This window comes from Rhipicephalus sanguineus, chromosome 7 (genome assembly GCF_013339695.2).
Source record: "Rhipicephalus sanguineus isolate Rsan-2018 chromosome 7, BIME_Rsan_1.4, whole genome shotgun sequence".
NCBI lineage: Eukaryota > Metazoa > Arthropoda > Arachnida > Ixodida > Ixodidae > Rhipicephalus > Rhipicephalus sanguineus.
The window spans coordinates 130,278,845-130,299,582 of record NC_051182.1 but is presented as its reverse complement, the minus strand read 5'-3'; the positions used below and the strand labels follow the sequence as shown (position 1 = coordinate 130,299,582).

General features: G+C 46.6%; 1 protein-coding gene across 1 annotated transcript; it reads left to right on the top strand.

The window, feature by feature from the left end:
* Positions 1-316: 316 nt before the first annotated feature.
* On the top strand, positions 317-20,738 carry LOC119399934 (hepatocyte growth factor-regulated tyrosine kinase substrate-like). Its single transcript, XM_049417900.1, is given in 17 exon segments — positions 317-556; positions 1,105-1,189; positions 1,299-1,374; positions 1,488-1,580; positions 2,380-2,391; positions 2,393-2,504; positions 3,821-3,864; positions 3,866-3,943; positions 6,629-6,753; positions 7,963-8,044; positions 10,851-10,952; positions 13,471-13,551; positions 14,321-14,542; positions 15,771-15,987; positions 16,637-16,809; positions 17,158-17,890; positions 19,027-20,738. Coding segments are annotated over 17 exon segments (2,448 nt in total). The 5' UTR covers positions 317-516; the 3' UTR covers positions 19,200-20,738.

The window sequence follows — 20,738 nt, the reverse complement described above, 5'->3', positions numbered from 1 at the left end:
ACAGCCGAAGACCCACAGCGGAATACAGGATTACAGCTCCGTTACACGCCCTGTAACTCGTATAAAACTGTAGATTTCTCTCAAACGCTACAAATGCGCGCAACGTGAAACCGAAACCGAAACCAAGCATTGGCGTTTGTTTAATCATTGGTTGCGGGTATTTAATGCTGTCCCTCACGCACTTTAATAGAAAGAATATGTTCACTATCTAAACGCAGCTGCGTTAGACTGAGAGCACGTTTAGTCGAATAATTAATCCCGCTAGGTAACGCCTCGGTCTCAAGGAGGGGGCGAAACAGGAAAAAGTTGCGTTTTCCGGTTAAAAGCACGGAGCCATTTGCTGTCACCTGATTGCAGCCGCTTGCAGCGTCCTGCAAGTGAAGTAAGAATAAAAACAAGTAAAATTATTCGGCACTCCGGGTCGCTTCGGAGGTGGGCTTCGGGAACAAGTAAGCACACACTTTTTTGCGACGATATTTCGTCGAGCCCCGGTAAGCGCCCGCGAAATCGGCGAATATGTTCAGCTGGTCCACTGCGGCGTTCGACAAGCTGTTGGGTAAGCAAGCTCGCTCGCTTTTACAGCTACGGGCTTCGTGTTTTGTTATTTTATTTTCTCTCCCTGTTTCGTTCTCACACAAACTACCACCCTTGTGCGTTGACGTCAGACATTCAGGGCTGCCAGCGCAAGTGCGATCAGTCCTCTTGTCGCCAACAGTCAACCAAGCCTTCGGTCTATCGGTGTTTGCAGCTTTTACGAGCTATCATCGCTGGTGTACTGAATCGCTTCTGGATACAACCCGTGTTCCCGTTCTATTCGCAGTGTTACCACCGCGTCTTTTCCTCCCGTAATACCAGTTTTGTTGGCATTTGCGTTGTTGGGGTTGAGAACCTCACTATCTTGACGCGCTGACGTCATTTCGTTGTGATCGCGTCCCATGTAATCGCAAGCGGAGTGCCGAAATCCTTTCAGTGTTGTTTTTTTGACGATAGCGCGACCCTCGTGCAACATGAATCAACCGAATTGACGATAGAATAACTTGCATGCAACAAGTTTCGACAGTTCGTGGTGGTTCCATGTTGACCTAGCTGTCATCTTGCTTTCAGACAAGGCTACGAGCCATTTGCTGTTGGAACCTGACTGGCCATCGATTATCCAGATTTGTGACTGCATTCGCCAAGGCGACGTGCAGTGAGTGTTTTTGTACCGATTGTAGAGATTAGAAGTGCTTTAATCCGATAACGCCGGCGCTCACCATGTCTTAGCTGCAAACTCACACTAATCTTTGTTTTCGTTACAGACCAAAGTACGCTGTTAGTGCAATCAAGAAGCGACTGTACACGCGAAATCCACACGTGACTCTGTTTGCTCTGCAGGTGATTTTGTGAATCATCGCTTTCTGCATGCCTAAATGTTAATTCCACGGTGTCGCTGCCCTCCAGAGATAAACAAAGTGTGACACTGTGGTCTTGGTATGCACTGCTCGCAGGTTCTAGAGTCGTGTGTCAAGAACTGCGGTTCCCTGGTTCACAATGAAGTCGCTACCAAGCCTTTTATGGAAGAGCTGCGAGATCTTGTGAAGGTAAGCACGCAAGTAACATTCTCTCTTGAGATTGCTGGCAACCGTAGTGTTAATCTTTTACTCATTTTCGTGTGTGAACATGTCTTTCCTTGCCATTTGCCGAGTGTAAACGTGCTTCTGTACGTCACGAAAAAAGGGTAAGGCGTGCGTAAACGGAAGCAACAGAACCACACGAAACAAACGCCGGCTGTCAACTGAAGACGTGCACAGATCTATGAATGAAGAGGCAACAGGAGGCCCCCTTACAGCTTTGTGCAAGTGTTCGTGCTAATGCACAAACATAATAAGGTTTTACGTGCCAAAACCACGACATGATTGTGAGGCATGCCGTAGTGGAGGGCTCTGGGAATTTCGACCATCTGGTGTTCTTTAACGTGCACTGACATCGCGCAGTACTCAGACCTTTAGCATTTCACCTCTATCGGAATGCGACCGCTGCGGCCAGGATCGAACCCGCAACCTTCGGGTCAGCAGCTGAGCTCCGTAACCGCTACACCACCGTGGTGGACAGCATGAACACCTGCACAACGTTTGTACATTTGCACAGTGTGTAAATGTTCGTGCATTTGCACAAAGCTGTCTGGACCTCCTTGCACAATATTTGTGCAAACATTTGCGCAAACATTGTGTCATTGTTAGCACAATGTATTGTGCACTTGAAACTGGAAATGAAGGGAAGTGCATCATGTTTGCTTAGCGTCACAGCCAATAATTCACTATTTTTTTTTTTTTCATTCTTGTCTGCAAAATGCTCAGTACTTGGGGCATCGCTCAATGGCCTTGACTTTTTTTTTCGCAGGCAAACACCAACTGAAGCCGTGCGTGATAAGGTACTGGAGCTGGTGCAGGCCTGGGCACACGCGTTTCGCAACGATCCCAACTACAGGGCTGTTCAGGACACGCTGAACCTGATGAAAATGGAAGGTGGGGCACTCGTAGTAGTTGGCTGTGCTTGCTTTGCCAAATCAAATCCTCTGTTCATTTCTTTTTGTGAAAGGGCAGCATTCGTTTTTTTTTCTCTTTGTGCTGTGATTCGGTTCCGTTTTTGTATGTGTCGTAGAAGTAACTAAGAACCAACAACTCTGGATAGGTATCAGAGAGCTGACATGGGGTGCTTTCAATAATAATAATATTTGTTAGTTCTTTACATCCCAAAACCATGACATATTTATGAGAAACGCAGTAGTGGAAGGCTCCAGAAATTTCGACCACCAGGGGTTCTTTAATGTGGACCTAAATCTGAGCACGCAGGCCCCCTAGCACTTTGCCTCCATCAAAATGCACCCACCATGTCCAGGATTCGATCCCGTGACCTTTGGGGCAGTAGTTCAGTGCCATAACCAGCTAGACCATTGTGGCAGGTGGAAGTAACCTTAATTTTGAATGCAATGCAATGTGTCTTTTAGTACTCCAAAATGCCTCATAAGATTTTGACATCTTTAACTCCCAAGTGCGCCCTTCAACAGATTACTGCCCCGCTTTTATGTAAAGTTTCTTCAAATACCATTTTATACCTGTGTTTGCTGACTCTTTCTTCTTTTCCTTCATCTCTCCTTGGAAATTACAAGTGCACCATTAACAGTAATTGACCGCTTTGAAAAATTCATGAATTGAATGATTTTGAACTAGGTTGAATGCAGATGTGGGCTGCAAGCATTGAGCTAAATACCAAATGTTTTTCTTCCCGTCTTTCATTTAAAACAAACAAGCTTGGAGAAAAAAAGCTAGTAAAGGAAAACGAGAAACTTTTGTTTATTCTTAATTATCGTCATTGCTGCAGGGGGTTGAGGTGTGTCCGGTTAATGTTGATGGTGGCATATAAATGAGAGAATGTGAAAGGTCTCACTTCTTTAAGGTTGGGTTAGTTTGGGTACTCAAAGAAACTAGTTGATCAATGATACAAGTTGATTTTCATGACAGCAAGCTGTCTTGATTATGCCAGTACCTCTTTGTTTTGTCATAATGACATGTCTACAAAAAAAAAAGAATACAATATTTTCAATTCATGTTCCTCTTGGAAGTACTGTAGCAGCTTCTCATTACTGGCGCGTAGTTCTGCAATGACCCCAGTTTAGCGGAGTTGCATTTGCTGATCCGATGGTGTCTGTTTTACAAAAGTCGAGCCTTCTGTGGATTATTGGCACGGTGTGATGTTGCCTGCATTTAGCGTGCCAGTACTTTTGCAGTGCGACTGAGCAAAATGTTTAAATTTGAGAATTTCGTTTTTTGTTTTCGTCTAGGGTACAAGTTCCCGTACTTGAAGGAGAGTGACGCCATGTTCTCAGGCCGACCAGGCACCCGAGTGGGCGGACGGCGACTGCTGCCATCGGTGCCGCGTCCAGTTCTCGCTCGTCCAGAGAAAGGTGCTTCGATTTTCGTGCTGACACACTCCGTAGACTATGTTTTCTGCATGTTAAATGGGTGACTGTGGCTCACTACAGCAGCAGCACAAATGCTTTGGGAAAAGGTATTGTGCTCAAAGGCCCAAGAGAGTACTCTCAGAAATGTTTTTACTTGCCAAAGAAATTGGGGGGGGTCCTTCAAGTGAAAAGCTGCTATACAGCTTGAATGTGCCTCAAGGCCCTCAAATGGCAGATGGTATTTACACGCGTTCGCCAGCGCTCGCGACCATCCCCGTCTCAACGGCGCCCCTTATGGTCCCTTGCCCGACGAAATAACTGGTAAGCAAGCGACGACAGGCCTCGCACGCGGAGCGATGTTATCGCATGTGCCCTTCGCGTGACGGTGACGGCCGGGTCGTTTCATCTCTGCTTCAACAGCGTTCGTCCCTAGCGCTAGCGCGCATTTACTCGCACGTGAAACAGACGATGCGTAAGCGATGTTATCGGTTTGGACTCTGTACAGGTCAGCGGCGACCGCAAAATCCCGCTGACAGTAGGCAGTTTTAGAATTGCGTACGCTAAGTTAGCGTTAGCGTTTGCAGCCCGCTATTTCCGTCACTCAGCGGGAGCTCACAAGCGCTTAGCGTACGACGCACGCGCAGTTGCGCTAAAAGTCAGCGCAAAGCTTTGCGTACGCTGTTCTAAAACTGCCTAATGTACATATAATTGCTATCGCAGCATCCCCCCCCCCGTTGAGTAAATCTCCCGGATTCCGTTTTCTCCAAACTTGGCAGGTATGTATTTTACAGTCACCGACGGATTTTCCGGACTCCAAAAATTTGGACTTGATGGATATTTCAGACTTCATAAATGCACCGTCAAGGTTTCCATAGCACTAATGCATTTTTGCAACCGATGTTGGTTTTTTCTTTACATAATTATGCCCAAAAGTTTGATTTTTCGGACTAAATTGCTTGTTTCAAGCCATTATAGTGGCTAGAACAGAGCCATGCCACTAGATTGGCTCGATTTTGAAAGTCGTCATGCTGGATTTTCCGCTGGCTTGGTCAAGTTTAAATTACAGTGGCCAGTTGTGTAGCCTCCAAGATTGGGAGCACGCTCAATATTCCGGTGTCGGAGGCCAAGCCCGCTCTTTCTTGGCTGACAAAATGCTCTAGGGGACGCAGTATTTTCTTTTTCAGTCAGCCTTATCAGCATCATTAGTACGCAGGTAGTTTTTTTTTTTGTTTGTGCACTTGTTTTTTCGGTTGTCATTACCTTGTGGTTGTGTTGGCGGGGGGTCAAGTGTGTTTTTAAGAGGTTGTGCGCATCGCATGTTCTCTGCCGTTGTGTTTGCTAAGTGGTTACGGGTGAGACGAGAGACGCTCGTGTAGTTACGGTGCTCGGCTGCTGACCTGAAACATGCGGTTCATGGATGTCCCCTGCGAGGGCTCAATCGCGGCCGCAGCGGTCATGTTTCGATGGAGGCGAAATGCTGGACGCTCGCGTACTCTGCGATGTCAGTGCAGGTTAAAGAAACCCCGGCCCTCCACTACCACCTCGGTAAATCCCGCCAACCAACCAAGACATTGTGTGCATCTTTCTTGTGTCCGGGTTCAAATTTTGTGTGCTTGCTGCCATGGGGCCAACACCTGTGCCTCCTGCAGTGGTCGGCTGCAGCGATTGCCAACACGCTGATGATGTGACTGTAGTCCAAGTACAACCAAATCTGCTCGCCTGCAAGTGTAGCATGAAGGATGGCATTATTGTAGATCGTTTTAGGTGGCTCTAATCAAATAAACTTCAATTTCATGTCTTCACAAATTTTTCTGACTCTTTTGCGGTCCCCGCCACGTCCGGAAAATCAGTCGGCGACTGTATGACACTCAATGAAAGCACTAGAATAAACTTAGCTATGATGCACAATATGATGATGCGCTGTGTTATGAAACACTACGATTGCGAAAACGTAGCGAAAACTTGGAGGTCTTAGATGGTGTTTGGCTGACGCAAGAGGAGGGTAATCAGAGGACCTCTCAAGTGTGTCCTGCAACGAATTCGAATGGTTTAACTATGATTGTACTACCTTGTTACACTTGTTTATATTGCATGAGAAATTGCAGTGCCATTGTAGAAGGGGTAGGATTTTAAAGGTTAAGCATGTGCCTTTAGATGTGCCTGGCACCTCCATCAGTTGAAACGCCGGGGCGTTTTGCCGTAGCACTTGTTTAGAAAACGGTAGAATGTGTTGTGGCAAGTCACTTGACAATGGCAGAGCCAGCGCAGTTGTTGAGATGCGCAAACTCTTTCTTCTTTCTTCAATGAATAATGTGGGCTGTCTGTTGGAGTGGGGCTGATCTTCTTCACTACAATTAGAATAATACCACCGCGAAGCGATTGTGGCCCATTTTCGTAATTGGCCGGGAATTTGACTGCGGTGGCTGCGTTATGGCTGTGCGAGAATGCTGAGGTGCTTGCGTACAAGTGCATTATACGGATTTTAGGCGTTCGCTGCCGCAGTCTAAAAAATGTTTCTATTGGATTGATCGTGCAGCTATTGGGACCCAACACCCCATAAAGGATTAATGTTGTATATGAAAAGGCTAATCTGCAAACGCCTATGTCAGTTTAATTTTTCCGGTTCTTCTACTCGTGCCTTGTCGACACTGTCGAATTCGGATGGTTGTTCTCTCTCTCTCTAAACAGCACCACTGCCGCAACTGCGGCCAGATCTTCTGCCAGAAGTGCTCCTCGCAAAACGCGCCCATCCCTCGATTTGGCATCGAGAAAGAAGTGCGCGTCTGCGAGGCCTGCTTTGAGAAGCTCTCTGCGTGAGTGCACTCCTCTTGACGTTTGGGATGCATCTTTTTCACGTGCTGTATTGCCACGCTATGCAAACTGGTCTATTTAATATATCGTATTTATTCCAATCTAAGCCGATGTTTTTTTCGAAAAACCGATGTGCGAAAGTGGAGGGGTCGGCTTAGATTCGAGTACAATGAATAGGTTTTTTCTTTTTTCTGGCCTTGCGAATTTCGGGGGTCGGCTTAGAATCGGGGCCGGCCAAGATTCAAGTAAATACGGTAGGTAGCAAAGATCACATGAAGTATAACCGATAATGAAGCCACGGAGAGAGTAGGGGTGTTTGAGTTACAAGTTGTTGTCATAACTTGCATCTGCCATGCGATTCAGTTGAAATCCAAAACTAAAAAATGGATTTCGTTGGTTTTGCTCAAATGCAAAAAGCATTTAAAGCAATAGCAAGGTTTAGCTTTGTGCTGAAGGCATCTCAGTATGCTGGCATGATGAAGTGTGTCCCAGCAGAATTTTGTCTTGATGGGGGATGAATGACGTTGGTTACAGGCTGTTCATGGGTTCGAATCCCGGGCCAGGTTGAATTTTTCAACTGGGAAGCTTTCTCTAAGGAATGCTATGTATTATTGTTTCTTACTGTACTGTGTAGCATGCTTTTTACCACTGTACTGACACCACCTTCACCGCTGTCTGCCCTGGGGACTGCAGCTTTGTCAAGCCAAAGAATTGCGGCTTTTTCTCCAGTTCACCCTTTTTCACCTTGTGTATGCAAAGGTGAAAATAAAACATTTTGATTGATTGAAATGCATATAAATTTTCGTGAAGCTTCACGCGTTACAAATGGGTAAATGAACCTTCCTTTAGCTGCAGGCTTCCACAGAAACTACTTGACATAATCTGAAATTTCTGTGCCAGTATTAACGTGTAACGACTAAATGCTTATAGCGAATACGGTATTGGATATTGTATTGAGGTAAAAAATATGTGGTGTCTTTGGACATGCAGTTACGAAATATTAACCACTTTGTTATATCGAGAATTTTGTTATATTGAAGTTTGTTGTATCGAGGTTTAACTGTAACAGAAAATTATTTTCATGCTGTCCTTTCACAACACAAGACAATTTTTGTTGTAACGAATATTCTTTACATTGCGGATCAGTTGGTATCCTCACATTTCATTCCCGTGGCAAGTTTCGTTGATTGATAGTTCGCTCTTTTCAACAGCGCAAGCAAGGCCCTGGCGGCCAAGGCGCCGCAGAAAGGAAGTGGCTCCGAGCAGTCGTCCCCGAGCCAGACCTCTTCCGCGGTAAGTGTACAACCGAGTCTCGACAGTGCACTCCACAAATTGAAAGGGACCAGCAGTGCTTTTGAGTACAGCAGTGGTTTCATGTACGAAAGCTCTACAGAAGTGTGAACGAATTGCGTCAGGAGAGAAATGCTGCGAACGAATTGCGTCAGGAGCCGATCATCAAATTCAATATTTTCCTGTGGTTCTTTCTTCACCGAAAAATGCCTGCATCTGCCAGCATGCCGCGATGCTCCGCAGAGCATGTGTGTTGCACTTTCTTCTGCATTCTTTCTTTCGTTACTTTCGTTGGGCCAGAACTGGCTACAGCTGGATTTGAGTACATGACCTATTGCACGTGCTTGGCTTGTGTCTGTACAGTACTTGCGGGTTGAAACGCGACACTTTAGGGCTGTGTAATGCGCATGTTTTCGTTTCCATCGCCTTCAGTTTGTGTCCTATCACTGCAGTTTTGGCTCGAATACTTGAATTAGAGCCAACATTACCTTTAGCGGCCATATTCGTAGCAACATGGCGCGGTTATCTCGGGCGATTGCACGTACCAGTTGTCGCACTAAAAGCTTTGCTGTCACTTACGATTACTGTACGTCGCGTTCCCTATTGTTCATGGCTTCCTCAGCATTCAACTAGCGCGCGTCGGGTTGGGGTAGGAAACATATGGCGTATTCGGGTGGGCGATTTTGAGCGATCTAGAGCGCTCTGAAAAGTGGTCGCGCATTCGGTTGGCAAAATCCGAGCGCTCGAACTACCTTCGGGTGGTTCTTCCGGAGCGTCAGCCTCCGACTCGGAGCGCTCCCGACCGCTCTGACTTCGAAGTGAGAGCGTGGTGCGATCTGGCCGGGAGGGGCGCTAGACGCCGCGTTTACCGGCAGGTGACAGGGTGACAGCACGAGCGCGCATTTCAGAAGGCGAGAGCATCGGACGCGTAATACTTCGTACACGTGTGTTGTATTGTGTTCGTGGCGTTTTTTTGAGCGCTTGTGTGGTGAGTTCACATGTACCAAGCCATAACTGCACCATGTCGAAACGGAGGCGGCTACTGAAGGCGGACGAAACGTAAATGGTGTTACAGCAGCTCGCAGACGAATGCCTTCACATCGATGACGCCGAGCAACTTAATAGCGTATGGCAACGCATTACATGCGAGTACAAAGCTTAATCGTGTTGGCAAAAACAAGCGCTCTATGCTGAGCTCGCGTGTGATCGTGAACGGCGTAGGAGACGGCCGGCGTCCGCCATGCTAGGCCTACCTCTCGGAATCGTGAGTGACGGCGAGCTATTGCGATGTGCTTGTCGTTCGCGAAGGCGTAGTTGTAGTGATTATTTTCTTATATAACGAAGCGTGGCTGTGCAAAGTTGTTTGTTTTGTGCTTTATTACGAAGATACGAAGTCCTCCAAGTGTGCATGCCGAGGCGCCCTATGTGGGCGGAGCCGCTGATTGCTCGTTCGCCCCGTGTGTGCTGAATCGCCGTACGCCGCACGCCGGATCGGAGGCAAAAACGTACCATCTGTCTCGTCCTTAAACCAGCAGCTCGGACGATGACGCCAGCTCGGATGGTTGACCGCATTTGTCGATGTTTACCCGGCGGCTTCCCGCGCTGGTTGCACGGTGGCGCTACAGGCGCGCTGCTCCGAGATCGTCGATCCATTCGGTTGGTATGCTACCTCTCGCGCTCCGATTGCGGGCTGCCTCCGCATCTGCCGACTCCGAGCCAGAGGATCGGAGCGACCAACCGAATACGCCAATAAAAACAGTAACTTTCAAGGGCGAATCTGAGATGAATTGAATGCTACCCAAAGCAAACAATGTTGAATATTGAACACATTTCTGAATGCCTTAGAAGTGCGAAAAGTGAAATGACTGGTTGGAATTACAAAGTGATGCTCAGATCATAGCGTTATTCAAAATTAGTGAGTATCTGTTGTATAAGTCTGCAATACGAAGCTTTGTTCATAAGTGCAAACGGAGTTTTGGGAACGAATGATGATTTAGTTCACATACGCAGCACTCTCCAGACAGCTTCTATAGCTGGTAAATTTCCTGAGGAACGTAGCCTGGCTCTTCAATGCAAGTCCTCATGTATACCTTATGGAAATTAAATTTGTCATAGTTTTGCTAAAATCTTGTATTTGATTGTGCACAGTTCATACTATGAAATAATTTAAAACTATTATAAAGTATTTATATCTATGAACAGCGGCTAGTAGATCAAGTCTATTGTGACCCCATCCCATTCGTTCCTCAGATGTATTGAATATTTTTCGGTGCCCCTAATTGTCGCAGATGAGCCAAGCCTTCGGCTTGAACGTTCACAACAGCGACTTCTAATGACTTAAACGAAGGTACAGCTCAGTAGCGATCTCAAATCGATTACTGCTTTACAGTATAGCTTGTACATTTGAATGACCATAGTAGTGGCTTGTTTCGGAGTGGTGGCAAGTGTAAAGTCAACATATCACCAGAAGAAGGTTACCACGTTGAATGCACTGCATTTCGAATTGAACATGATCAAAGGGTTGTGTTTTGATGCTTCAAGCATTTTTTACTGAGTCAAGTGAAAGACGTACAGCGAAAAATAAGGAATCGGCATTTTAGAAGGTAGTTATGAAAAGCAACTGGTCAGATGTTGTAACTTATGCCTTTCTTTTTGCTTTAATTCTTCGCTTACTTGTACGTCTACGTTGAGATCAGTTTCAATTGAAGGTGGGTCGGCTGCTGAGAAACACTTGCACATACTTATTGGCAGAGGCCTTGATCTCTCCAGCTTAACGTAAAACGAGCTCTTTTCCTTTTATACGCCGCAGCCTGCCGGGGGCAAATCTGAGCAGGAATTGCAGGAGGAGGAAGAGCTCCAGCTGGCGCTGGCACTCTCCAAGAGTGAAGTGGAAACCAACCAGCGTTCCACTGTAAGTAGTCGTAGCGGCTGCCGTAGGACAGCATGACAATGGTGGTGGTGGTAGCCATAGCTGCAGTACTAAACGCTTGTTCAAAACTGTGACTAGCACTGGTCGCGCAACCACGTTAGCCGCAAAGCGAGTGGTCGCAAATGGCCGCTTTGGTCGCAAAGCGACTGTCTTGGCTCAGTCGCTCGCTGTTCGATTTTTCAGTCGCAAACCTCTGAACTAATCAGATGCGCAGGAAAAGGACGTCGGCTTATTTTGCGGCCCAATAGCAATGCGAGGAGACGTGAATCCTGTGTATCGACGGGTATAAGTCACACGCAGTTGTGAATGTCGGTCGGCTTGAGTCACTTTTTGGTCACCAGTCGCAAATGGTCTCGCGACCGGTGCTAGCCGCAGCTGTGAATGAGCCTTAACAGTGATAGTAGCGGTATCCTAGGAGCTGGAGGTGGTTTCAAAGGCAGCATTGTGAGTTGTGGCAAAGTAGTAGCAATAAGTAGTGAGTTCTGGGTGAGTTGCCTGAGAGGGCAGAGCGGTGGGTGTGATTAGTGATATCGTAAGAGCAGGGTGTTGGTATTGGTGGTGATGGTGGGAGGGGGAAAGTTGCAGAAATGTACAGTGTCACTTGGAACTAAAGTTGGAGGGAGTAGTGAGGCTGTGGGAGGAGCACTGTAGTAATAGGGGGTGGTAGTAACTGTAGTAGCATGAGTAGTAGTAGTAGTAGTAGTAGTAGTAGTAGTAGTAGTAGTAGTAGTAGTAGTAGTAGTAGTAGTAGTTAGAGCGTAGTGGCAGAAGTTTCACATTCCCATTTGTAATGACAACAGCATCACCCAGCCATCCGTCATGCTGTGTCAACAAGAATTGCATGCAGTAACAGGCGGTATTAGCAGTTGAGTTGTAGGACAATCTGGCATTAGTAGCAGTAGTAGTAGCAGCGCTAGTTGATAATGATTTTGAGGGCCTTGGAAGTAGCAGTAAGGGCCTAGAAATAGAAGTGGGAGTACATATGTAGTAGTTAGTATAGTACTAGTAGAAGTCGGTAACAGGAGTATTAAGGACATCTTGAAGTTGTGTGTGACAGCCTCATAACCTTAACGGTTATATTTAAAAGCAGCCTAGGAAAATCACTTTTTAATAATAATAATAATAATAATAATAGTAACAAATTTAGTAAGCTTCCTTACAGGGTGATGGCCTTTTCTAAAAAGCTCTTCAACTGTTCTCATGAAATCTCTATGAAGCTCACCCTACGCATGCATACTTCGCTCTCAACACTCTTTCTGACCATATGCTGACCGACTGCATTTCTCATGTATTGGCACCCTTTCTTTCCACTTTAGCTGACCACTGTTGACCTCTTCTGCATGTTACGTGCACTGCGCGAATCTTTTCTTTTGAGTTCACCTAGAACATCACTCAGCCTGCATTCGAACTATGATTCTTACTGTATTGCATTTCCATTTCTAAGTGTAGCTTGTTTGAACTGAACAGCTTGTTTGACTTGTGTGTGTCCACCTTCTGTAGTGCAGCTATCGACATGGGGCGCGATATTGTGCACATTCTATAATAGAACCAAACGCAACGTCACGAGAGAACGAGAGGGAGGAAACAGCCAATAAGCGAAGGGGAACCGTATAATGAATTCATAAATATTTTCAACACTTGAAGAAATATAGCAGTATTACAACTTGAACATCATTATTTGGGAGCTTGTTTTTCAGAGCTTGAAATTAAAGAACGTAATGACTTTAACAAATTTATTTGTGTTGCTGTCTTGATTGGGTTACTAGGTGGCATCGCAATTTCGCAAGACGTTCGGTGGTGGCTGAGGTGGCCATTTTCGCAAACTGTCTGCGCAGGATTGGATTAAGCCAGACATAAAGCAAGCTAATTCGCTTCTCCGGCCTGAGCACTTGTATTTCATTCCAATCCAAGTCGTCCGGAGACCGTTCTGTATCCATTCCATTGGATGGAACGGTGTTTCCCTCTGTTCTTTGCCTAGCAGACGACAAAATGATTGACAGCACTTCCTCTTACGGTTGCTGGTCTCATGTGTGACCGTCAGACATATATGCATGCGCTTCGACCAGTCCCGTGTGGCGCAGTAGAGCATTCTCTCACAAAAAATGTGGCAAACTTGCATATTCATCATTTTTCAATTGACAGTGGTCAAATTCTTTTGTGGTTCTGCCAAGATTGTAAAGTTTTTTACAAATACCTAAAGGAAAATCTGGCACTGGAAGCCGTTGCATGCATCTGGCTAGCATCATTTCGTTTGTCACAATGATTAATTTCATACTTAAGCAGCATGTAATTAGCAATATTTATTCTTGGTATAGTCAAAAACAAGTTCGATTCAAATTTTAAGAACTTCTATAGTTCTTAAAAACTCTTAACAAAGTTGCATTTCACACAAAAACGACTTCGCTATATATCTGAAAATTTGTTATAATTGGTAATCTTTTATATCTGTATAGCCAAGGATTGCGTGTGCACGCACATTCTTTTTTTTTTCCTTCGCCAGCGGAGATCGTGGCAGCCTCCGAGCACCGTGTCGAACACTGCCACAACCAATGCGTCAAGTCCGCCGGTATCCGCTACCGAAGTGAGTCCTGTGTTGTGTTTTGCATTGCGAAAAAGTTGCCAAAGCAAGACGTTCATCTTAATAGGTTGACAAGTGTAAGCATTGAATTTGTTAGATAATCATTACGGAAGTGCCACGAAAGATTCATCAGCGGAGAGGAAGCTGGCTGGTCTGCACAATTCTTTTACGCTTCCAAGGTCTAGCTGTTGTGTTGCGACGTTAGATCTCGGAGGCCATGCTCTGTCTTGATGCCAATGCTTGGTTTAAGTTGGATGCCTGTCCAGACAGAGGGAGCCACACTTTCGTAGAAGACTGAAAAATGAGGAGTTTTAGGCTAGGGTGCAACACGCGCTGGAGGAACAAAAACTGCTGGGCATACAAAAGAATGCAACTGAAGCGTGAAAAAGAGCATTGGGTCTACGGGTCTACAATGGAGTTTGCAAATCGCACTGCTTGGGTCACCTTAACCTTAAACTCTCACGCAGAGGGCCAAACATATTGGGATGAGTATTTTAGACGTACAGTGCGGGAACATCATACAGGTCAAACACCAGCTGCACTGACTTATAACTTTGTTGCAGTTTCACACGTTTCTGGCATGCGGCTGATTTTGAATGCACGAAGTATACACTGCGCCATGCACTTCTTTTTTTTTTTTGCGATCAGTTTGCTGTAAGTAAACACCACGCATTTCATATACTACTCTTCGCTGTGCATTCCTGCACTGTACGTCTAGTCACAGAAAGCACGTGATACAACGATGCGCTCTGTTTGTTGAACGCCAAAACAGGCTGGTGACAAGGGCCCGGACAAAACGCGCCGCAAAGACCTGGCGGACGGCGACCCGGAATTGGCACGCTATCTGAATCGCGCCTACTGGGAACAGCGGCAGCAACAGCAGCAGCAGCAGGACACCAACTCGGTCGACGGTCTGCCATCGCGGCAGAGCCCCATCCCGAGCGCGCCGACCTCTGCGGGCTCGCCATTTACCGTTCCACCTAAAAACGCTGAGGTGAGCTAAGTGCCTTGCATAAGGCAGGCTGCTCTGACGATTCTAACTGCACTTGGAGGGCCATGGGAATCTGGGTTCATGGTATCGGAATGTGGCATCACGTGAATGTGGGGTTCTGGTACAGAGGACTATGGTACATAAGGTCCTGAGAAGGCAGGGTCATGAAAATGAAGGGCTCTGGGAACACAGGGACATAGGAATGCAGGATTGTGGGATCTGATGGCTGTAAGGGCATAAAATTATGGGAACGCGAAGTTGTCGGAACAGGAGACATGGGAATGCAGGGTTGTTAGAATGGAGTGCCATTTGGTTGCAGGATCATCGACATGGTAAGTTTTATCGAATGCATGGTTATGGGAGCACAGGCTCATAGGAACACAAGCTCGTGGGAACCAAGAGTCGTAACAATGTAGGGTTATAGGAATGCAGGATCGTTAGAAAGGAGCACCATTGAAACACGAGATCACAGATGCTAAGCTTTTGCAGGATCACAAGAATTCTGGACCATCTGAACTCGTCACCCTGCGAACTCGAGAGTCATGATGACAGTGCAGAACCACGAGAGTGTTGGATCACGGAATGCAGTACACTCAAACCTCAATATAATGAACACGGATATAACGAATTATCGGTTATAACGTAGTAAATGAAGAATAGTCTTGTCATAGATACAGTGTTACGAATATACGTTTGTAACGAATTTTTGGATATAACAAAGCTATTTTCGTGTCATGCGCGACTTCGTTATAATAAGGTTTGAGTGTATCATAGGAACAGAGCTTCACAGGGACATGGGGCACGCACATGCAACACGAGAGTGTGTGCTCTTCCCCTTGTTTTCTAAGTGTGTGCATTTGTCGTCTTTTGTCAATTTGTCCTCTGTTGCGCTAAGTCCTCAGCAATTGAACTGACACAGTGCTTTTGCGGGACTGTTTGAAAGGCAACTGGATTTCCTGATGCTGAGGTGTTCACCAAGACTGTTGCAGGTGTGAGGCCCTTCATAGTAATGGCGTTGCTGCTTCGGTTTTAGTGTGACGTCGCTGTAGTGTCACATAAACACCACAACCTGACGGTCTTCCCATTCTTCCAGAAAGTGGAAGAACAGTAGGCAGTAAGGCTGTTACACTTGTGGAGCCCATGAGGATAGCAGAGCTTCGGGTTATGCCTGATGTTGCCCTAGCATTATGTCAACGCCACGGCCGTGACAGTCTTCCTGCCACTATTTCAGAAAGTGGATATCCTTGGGGGCGAGGCGGACTCCCAGCTCGAGGAGTTTGTCGCCCAGCTGCGGTCCACGTTGGAGGTGTTTGTCAATCGTCTGCAGAGCAACGCGGCCCGCGGAAGGCCCGTAGCCAACGACTCCTACGTGCAGAGCTTGTTCATGAGCGTCACCAACATGCACTCGCAGCTGCTGCACCACCTCCAACAGCAGGAGGACCTGCGTGGTGAGTGCTCTGTTTGCTTGTTTGTGTGTTTCCCATTAACTTACAGCTCCTACATGGCCAGCAAAGTTTCATTCATACAGGTAAAGATTCACAGAGATTGTACTACTGTTGTTTACGCTATTCCAAGCTCGCTTGGTTCACTTACTGCTTGATTTGAATGTCTCAAAATTGCGTAGACTATGGTGGCTATACTAACAAGAGCATATGCAAATGAATTTGTAAATGTTGACGTGACTTAGCATAGCCACATGTGGAAAGTGCCATGCATAGACCAAGTGGTAAAACTGCAAGATTATGACATAGGCTGTGTGTTGCCTATTGCCGTGTAGTTGCGTAGTATGTCAACTTTGACAAATGCATTTGTGCATGATGTTACTCGTCCGCCTATGTATGTATATGTGACGATCCTAAAGAAAGCCTCTTGGAAGTTAGGGCCTATCTTCATCGTATGTCCCTCTTTCCATATGCCGTTTCTGCGTTTAAAGGCTGAAATCGAATGCCAACGTGTACAGACTTGCATCATTTCACGGTGTGGTGCCCTCTTGCCACTGCTTGACAACACCTGTAGTGTTATTACTCGCTTCACTTTTAGAATGCGCAGCAACTTCTTGGGCTGTAGCAACGTCCTCAAGGACTTTTTCCCACGCAGAGTACTACGAAGGCCTGCAGGATAAGCTGGCCCAGATCAGAGATGCACGCGCCGCCCTTGACGCCCTGAGGGAGGAGCACCGCGAACAACTCCGACGAGAGGCGGATGAAGCTGAGAGGCAGCGGCAGATACAGATGGCCCAGAAGCTGCACATCATGAGGCAGAAGAAGCAGGTAGGACCTGGCTTTGTTAACTTATTTGTTCACCAGCAGCATTCCTACAAGTCAGTTACACACTGAGTTGGCTTAGCGGCTACGGTGTTACACTGCCGAGTGCAAGCACGTGGGTACGATTTACAATTGCATTTTGATACAGGCTAGATGCAAAAGCCTTCGTGTGCTTAAAGTTAGGTGCAAATTAGAGAGTTCCAGGTGGTCAGAGTTGATCTGGAGCACCCTCACTACAGTACACGTTGTAGTCGGGTCGTGGTTTCGTTATGTAAGACATTGCAGCTAGCCTCAGTAAGTGTTTACCTCTGTATATATGGTAAGACGTGTTATGCACATCACCAATTCTCGCAGGAGTACCTTCAGTACCAGCACCAGCTTGCCCTGCAACGCATGCAAGAGCAGGAACGGGAGCTTCAGATGCGGCACGAACTGCAGAAGCAGTACCACCAAGGCGGCGCTGGATTCCCCAATCAGCCACCGGGACTACCACCGCAGGGAATGCCTCCGCAGGGCATGCCTCATCAACAGCCCGGTCCACCGGTGAACATGGGGGTACCGCCAGGACCACTCCCACATGCACCTGCCTCCGCAACTCCGCGGCGGGCCCATGCCTCCCGTGGGACCGGCATCAGGTCAGATGATGCCACCCCTCAAGGCCAACCCATGCCACAGGGAATGCCCCCACAAGGACACCCCATTCCACCGCAAGGACAACCACACGTCATGACAACGCAAGGACACACCATGCCCCCGCCGGGACAACACTCGGTGCCACCCCAAGGACAGGCAATGCCTCCGCAAGGACACCTCTCGATGCACCCGTTGCCGGCCCACTCCGCGCCGATGTCGATGCCCCCTCAGATTCCACCGCAGCAGCAACAAGCAAGACCTCCCATGCCCATGCCGGCAATGCCGCCACCCTACCGGTCCCCAACACACGTTGTGGCGACCACTGTACCCATGCAGTACATGATGGGGACAGCGCCGCATGCCGCCATCATGGCACAGGGCCAGTACGGCCCCGTGAGCATGCCCGCTCCAATGGGGCTTCCCATGGACTTCCAGGCATTCAGCATGCAGCAGGGTAAGCTTACTCGCTTTCATGAAAATGTCTGTTTGTACACCTACGCGCAAACTGCATTGTGTTGTTGATTTGCCAGAGAACTACAGTATATGATAATGCTTTGGGTGTGTGCAAGCAGAGTTAGGTTTCTATGTGACAAAGAAATGTTTTACTGCAGTATAGTCAAGGTGGTTATTACGAATTATGAGATATAATTAAACATGGGCGAATATACATGCATATAGAATATTCAAATGAATACTACAGTATTTGAATTCACTCCGACACGAATTTGAAATTTCCGGACTCTCGAAGTATTCGAAATGAACGAATAGCCGTACATATTTCACTGCAAGTAGCCTCCCTGAAAGATGGTTTCACTGCATTGTGGGGCCACTGTGCAACGAAAACGCCTCTACAGGGGAAATTCGCATGGCAGCAAGGTCACATTTAATGGCTGAATGTAGTACATACTATTACCTGCACCCAGATGAATATTTTCATTGTTGTAGCTTAAAAGAGTGTTATGTGGGCTTATGTGCTCTAAGTACTATAGCAAGTTTTAAAATGTGACATATTTTACTTCTTGTAACTTCCACCCTACTGCTATTCAAATCCTGTTTCTATTTGAAGTTGCTTCCACTTCGCTTCATACCAAAACATGACATTCGCACAAGCCTAGTTCTTATTTATAAAAATATTGTGCGACGTAGTTGGGTCATGCTAAAAATGCTCATTTTTATTTATATTACGTGACATATACTATTCAAACTATTCAATTCAAAATTATTCGACCAAGTCACTATTCACTTAGAATTCGTTTCGAACCTGAAATTCGCCCATCCCTAGATATGACTAATGTTAATGCTTTCCTTTTTTTTTGCCGAAATGAGCATTAAAGAAATACGTTTATAAGAGAAATATTTTTGATGTCACCTTCAATATTGTTATAACATTTGTCTGGATCTATACTGAGAGTAATCGGAAAAGTACAAACAGCATAAATAGGTGTAGTGAGAGATTAAAGAAGTGTGATGTATGTAGCGTGACCATTACTGTACCTACATGGGAGACAGATGTGCAATGTTTGTACTGGCCTCCGCCAGAGAATCTGTGCTTACTAACCCGAAACGTTTTCCCTTTTGCACGTCTTACAGCCATGTCGATGGGCATGCCCATGATGCACGGAGCCATGCCGCACCAGGAAAACCCGGCAGCCTCTCCGCCGCCGCAGCACCACCGCCCGCCGAGCAGCAACGAGTCTGCGACGGGCGCGCCAGTTGGGGCTCCTCCGGCAGTGCAAGAGGCTGCCCTCATAAGCTTTGACTGAACTCTGCGTATCTCTTAGCGCGTGTGTGACTGGCCCGCAGTCTTTTGACGAACTCGGTTGCGCTTTCCATTTAGGAACGCTTGCCCGGCCTGCTTGAAGCGAGTGTACAGTCTTGGCACATTGTAGGATATGACCTTTATTGCACGCTTAATGCCCTCGAGTCAAACGCCCAAGGTTGGAAGTTTGATCGAGTTTGTAATAGTTCGTGGCGATGTTTCCTGTGCAGTGCACAAAGGGTTGTTTTTTTTTCGTTAAAAAAAGTCAAGAAGCTACAGAAGAAAGAGGTGCTTCGTATTTCTCCTTTATGCCTTTGTTTTTGTGACAGAACAACCACTTGTGTGCCGCACAAATCAACCTCACGAACTATTGCCCACCCAACGGAAAACTAACGCCTTTGTTGGTTCCCTTCGGCGAGGTGGCGCCGTGAACAACAGCTGGTCGTGTTTTTTGTGTTGTTTTTATTCTTTAGAAAAGTGGGGCTGTCGAGTGACTTGATCGGCGATTGCGCTGGGGATGTCGGCATCCGCATTCGTGAGAGAAAAAAAAAAGAAAAATGGCCGGCTAGAGGCACTTTATGGCGTCATGTATCAAAGCACGGTAGCACGTCTAAACAGAAAGCCGGCGCTTTGAATGCACAACTGCTAGTTGGACAGCAAGTCACCCGAGGACGCAATGCATACACAAAATGCACTGTCACGCGACTGCGGAGGTTGCAGAAATGTCTTTTTGTATGTCGACGGGGCCGGCATTGGCGTCTGCGGTGCACACAGTGATGCTTAAATGGGGATCTTTCTTAAGATCAATGTGGCTATGTGGAAATTTACTATGATTCGCTCGTGGCTGCGTTGGCGTTTTGGATTTGAGCAGCCTTTTAATTTCATAACCTCGCTCAAAGAATTGCATGCTAGTACCGACCGTCTGGGCTTCGAGATACCGCTCTTAAGATTTTTATTTGATGTCGAGTCTTTTACTTGGATTATCTTTTCTCATACAGGAGGTAAAAGGGATTGGCTCAATAACACTTAAGTGCTGTTAGGGTAGCATTGAACTCAGTGACATCAGGCTTGTAACCCAGTATTGCATGTGAAATGTGGAAGCTTGGGGTAAATGGGGGGGCGGGAGATTGCAGCGTTGAACTAGTGTGTGCTTGCCATTTTCCAATGCTGTCTAAAAAACGCGCAAGAATGAGTCGTAAATAGCATCCAACTGTTACTGACATTTCAAACGTTGACCATACTTTCCAATAACCAGGCCTTCATGAAGGTGGAGTTCAATATGATGCCCAATTATCGCATTCTCGTCACTCTTAAAGCATGGCTGGTCATTTGCGATTGTGTTCCTGAGTCTTTCTTGTGTTTGTGTCTGAAGAGGCTAGAGTTGGTTTACGATAACTACAGAATGTGCTATACGTATGAGGAAGCAGTTAAGCGGCACGATGGCAATGTTTGTAATTATATATAGGTGCACGCTGGAGCTGCTTTATTTCCTGTGTACATTGCTATGGCTCTTATATATTAAAGGCTTTTTTTCTTTACGCCA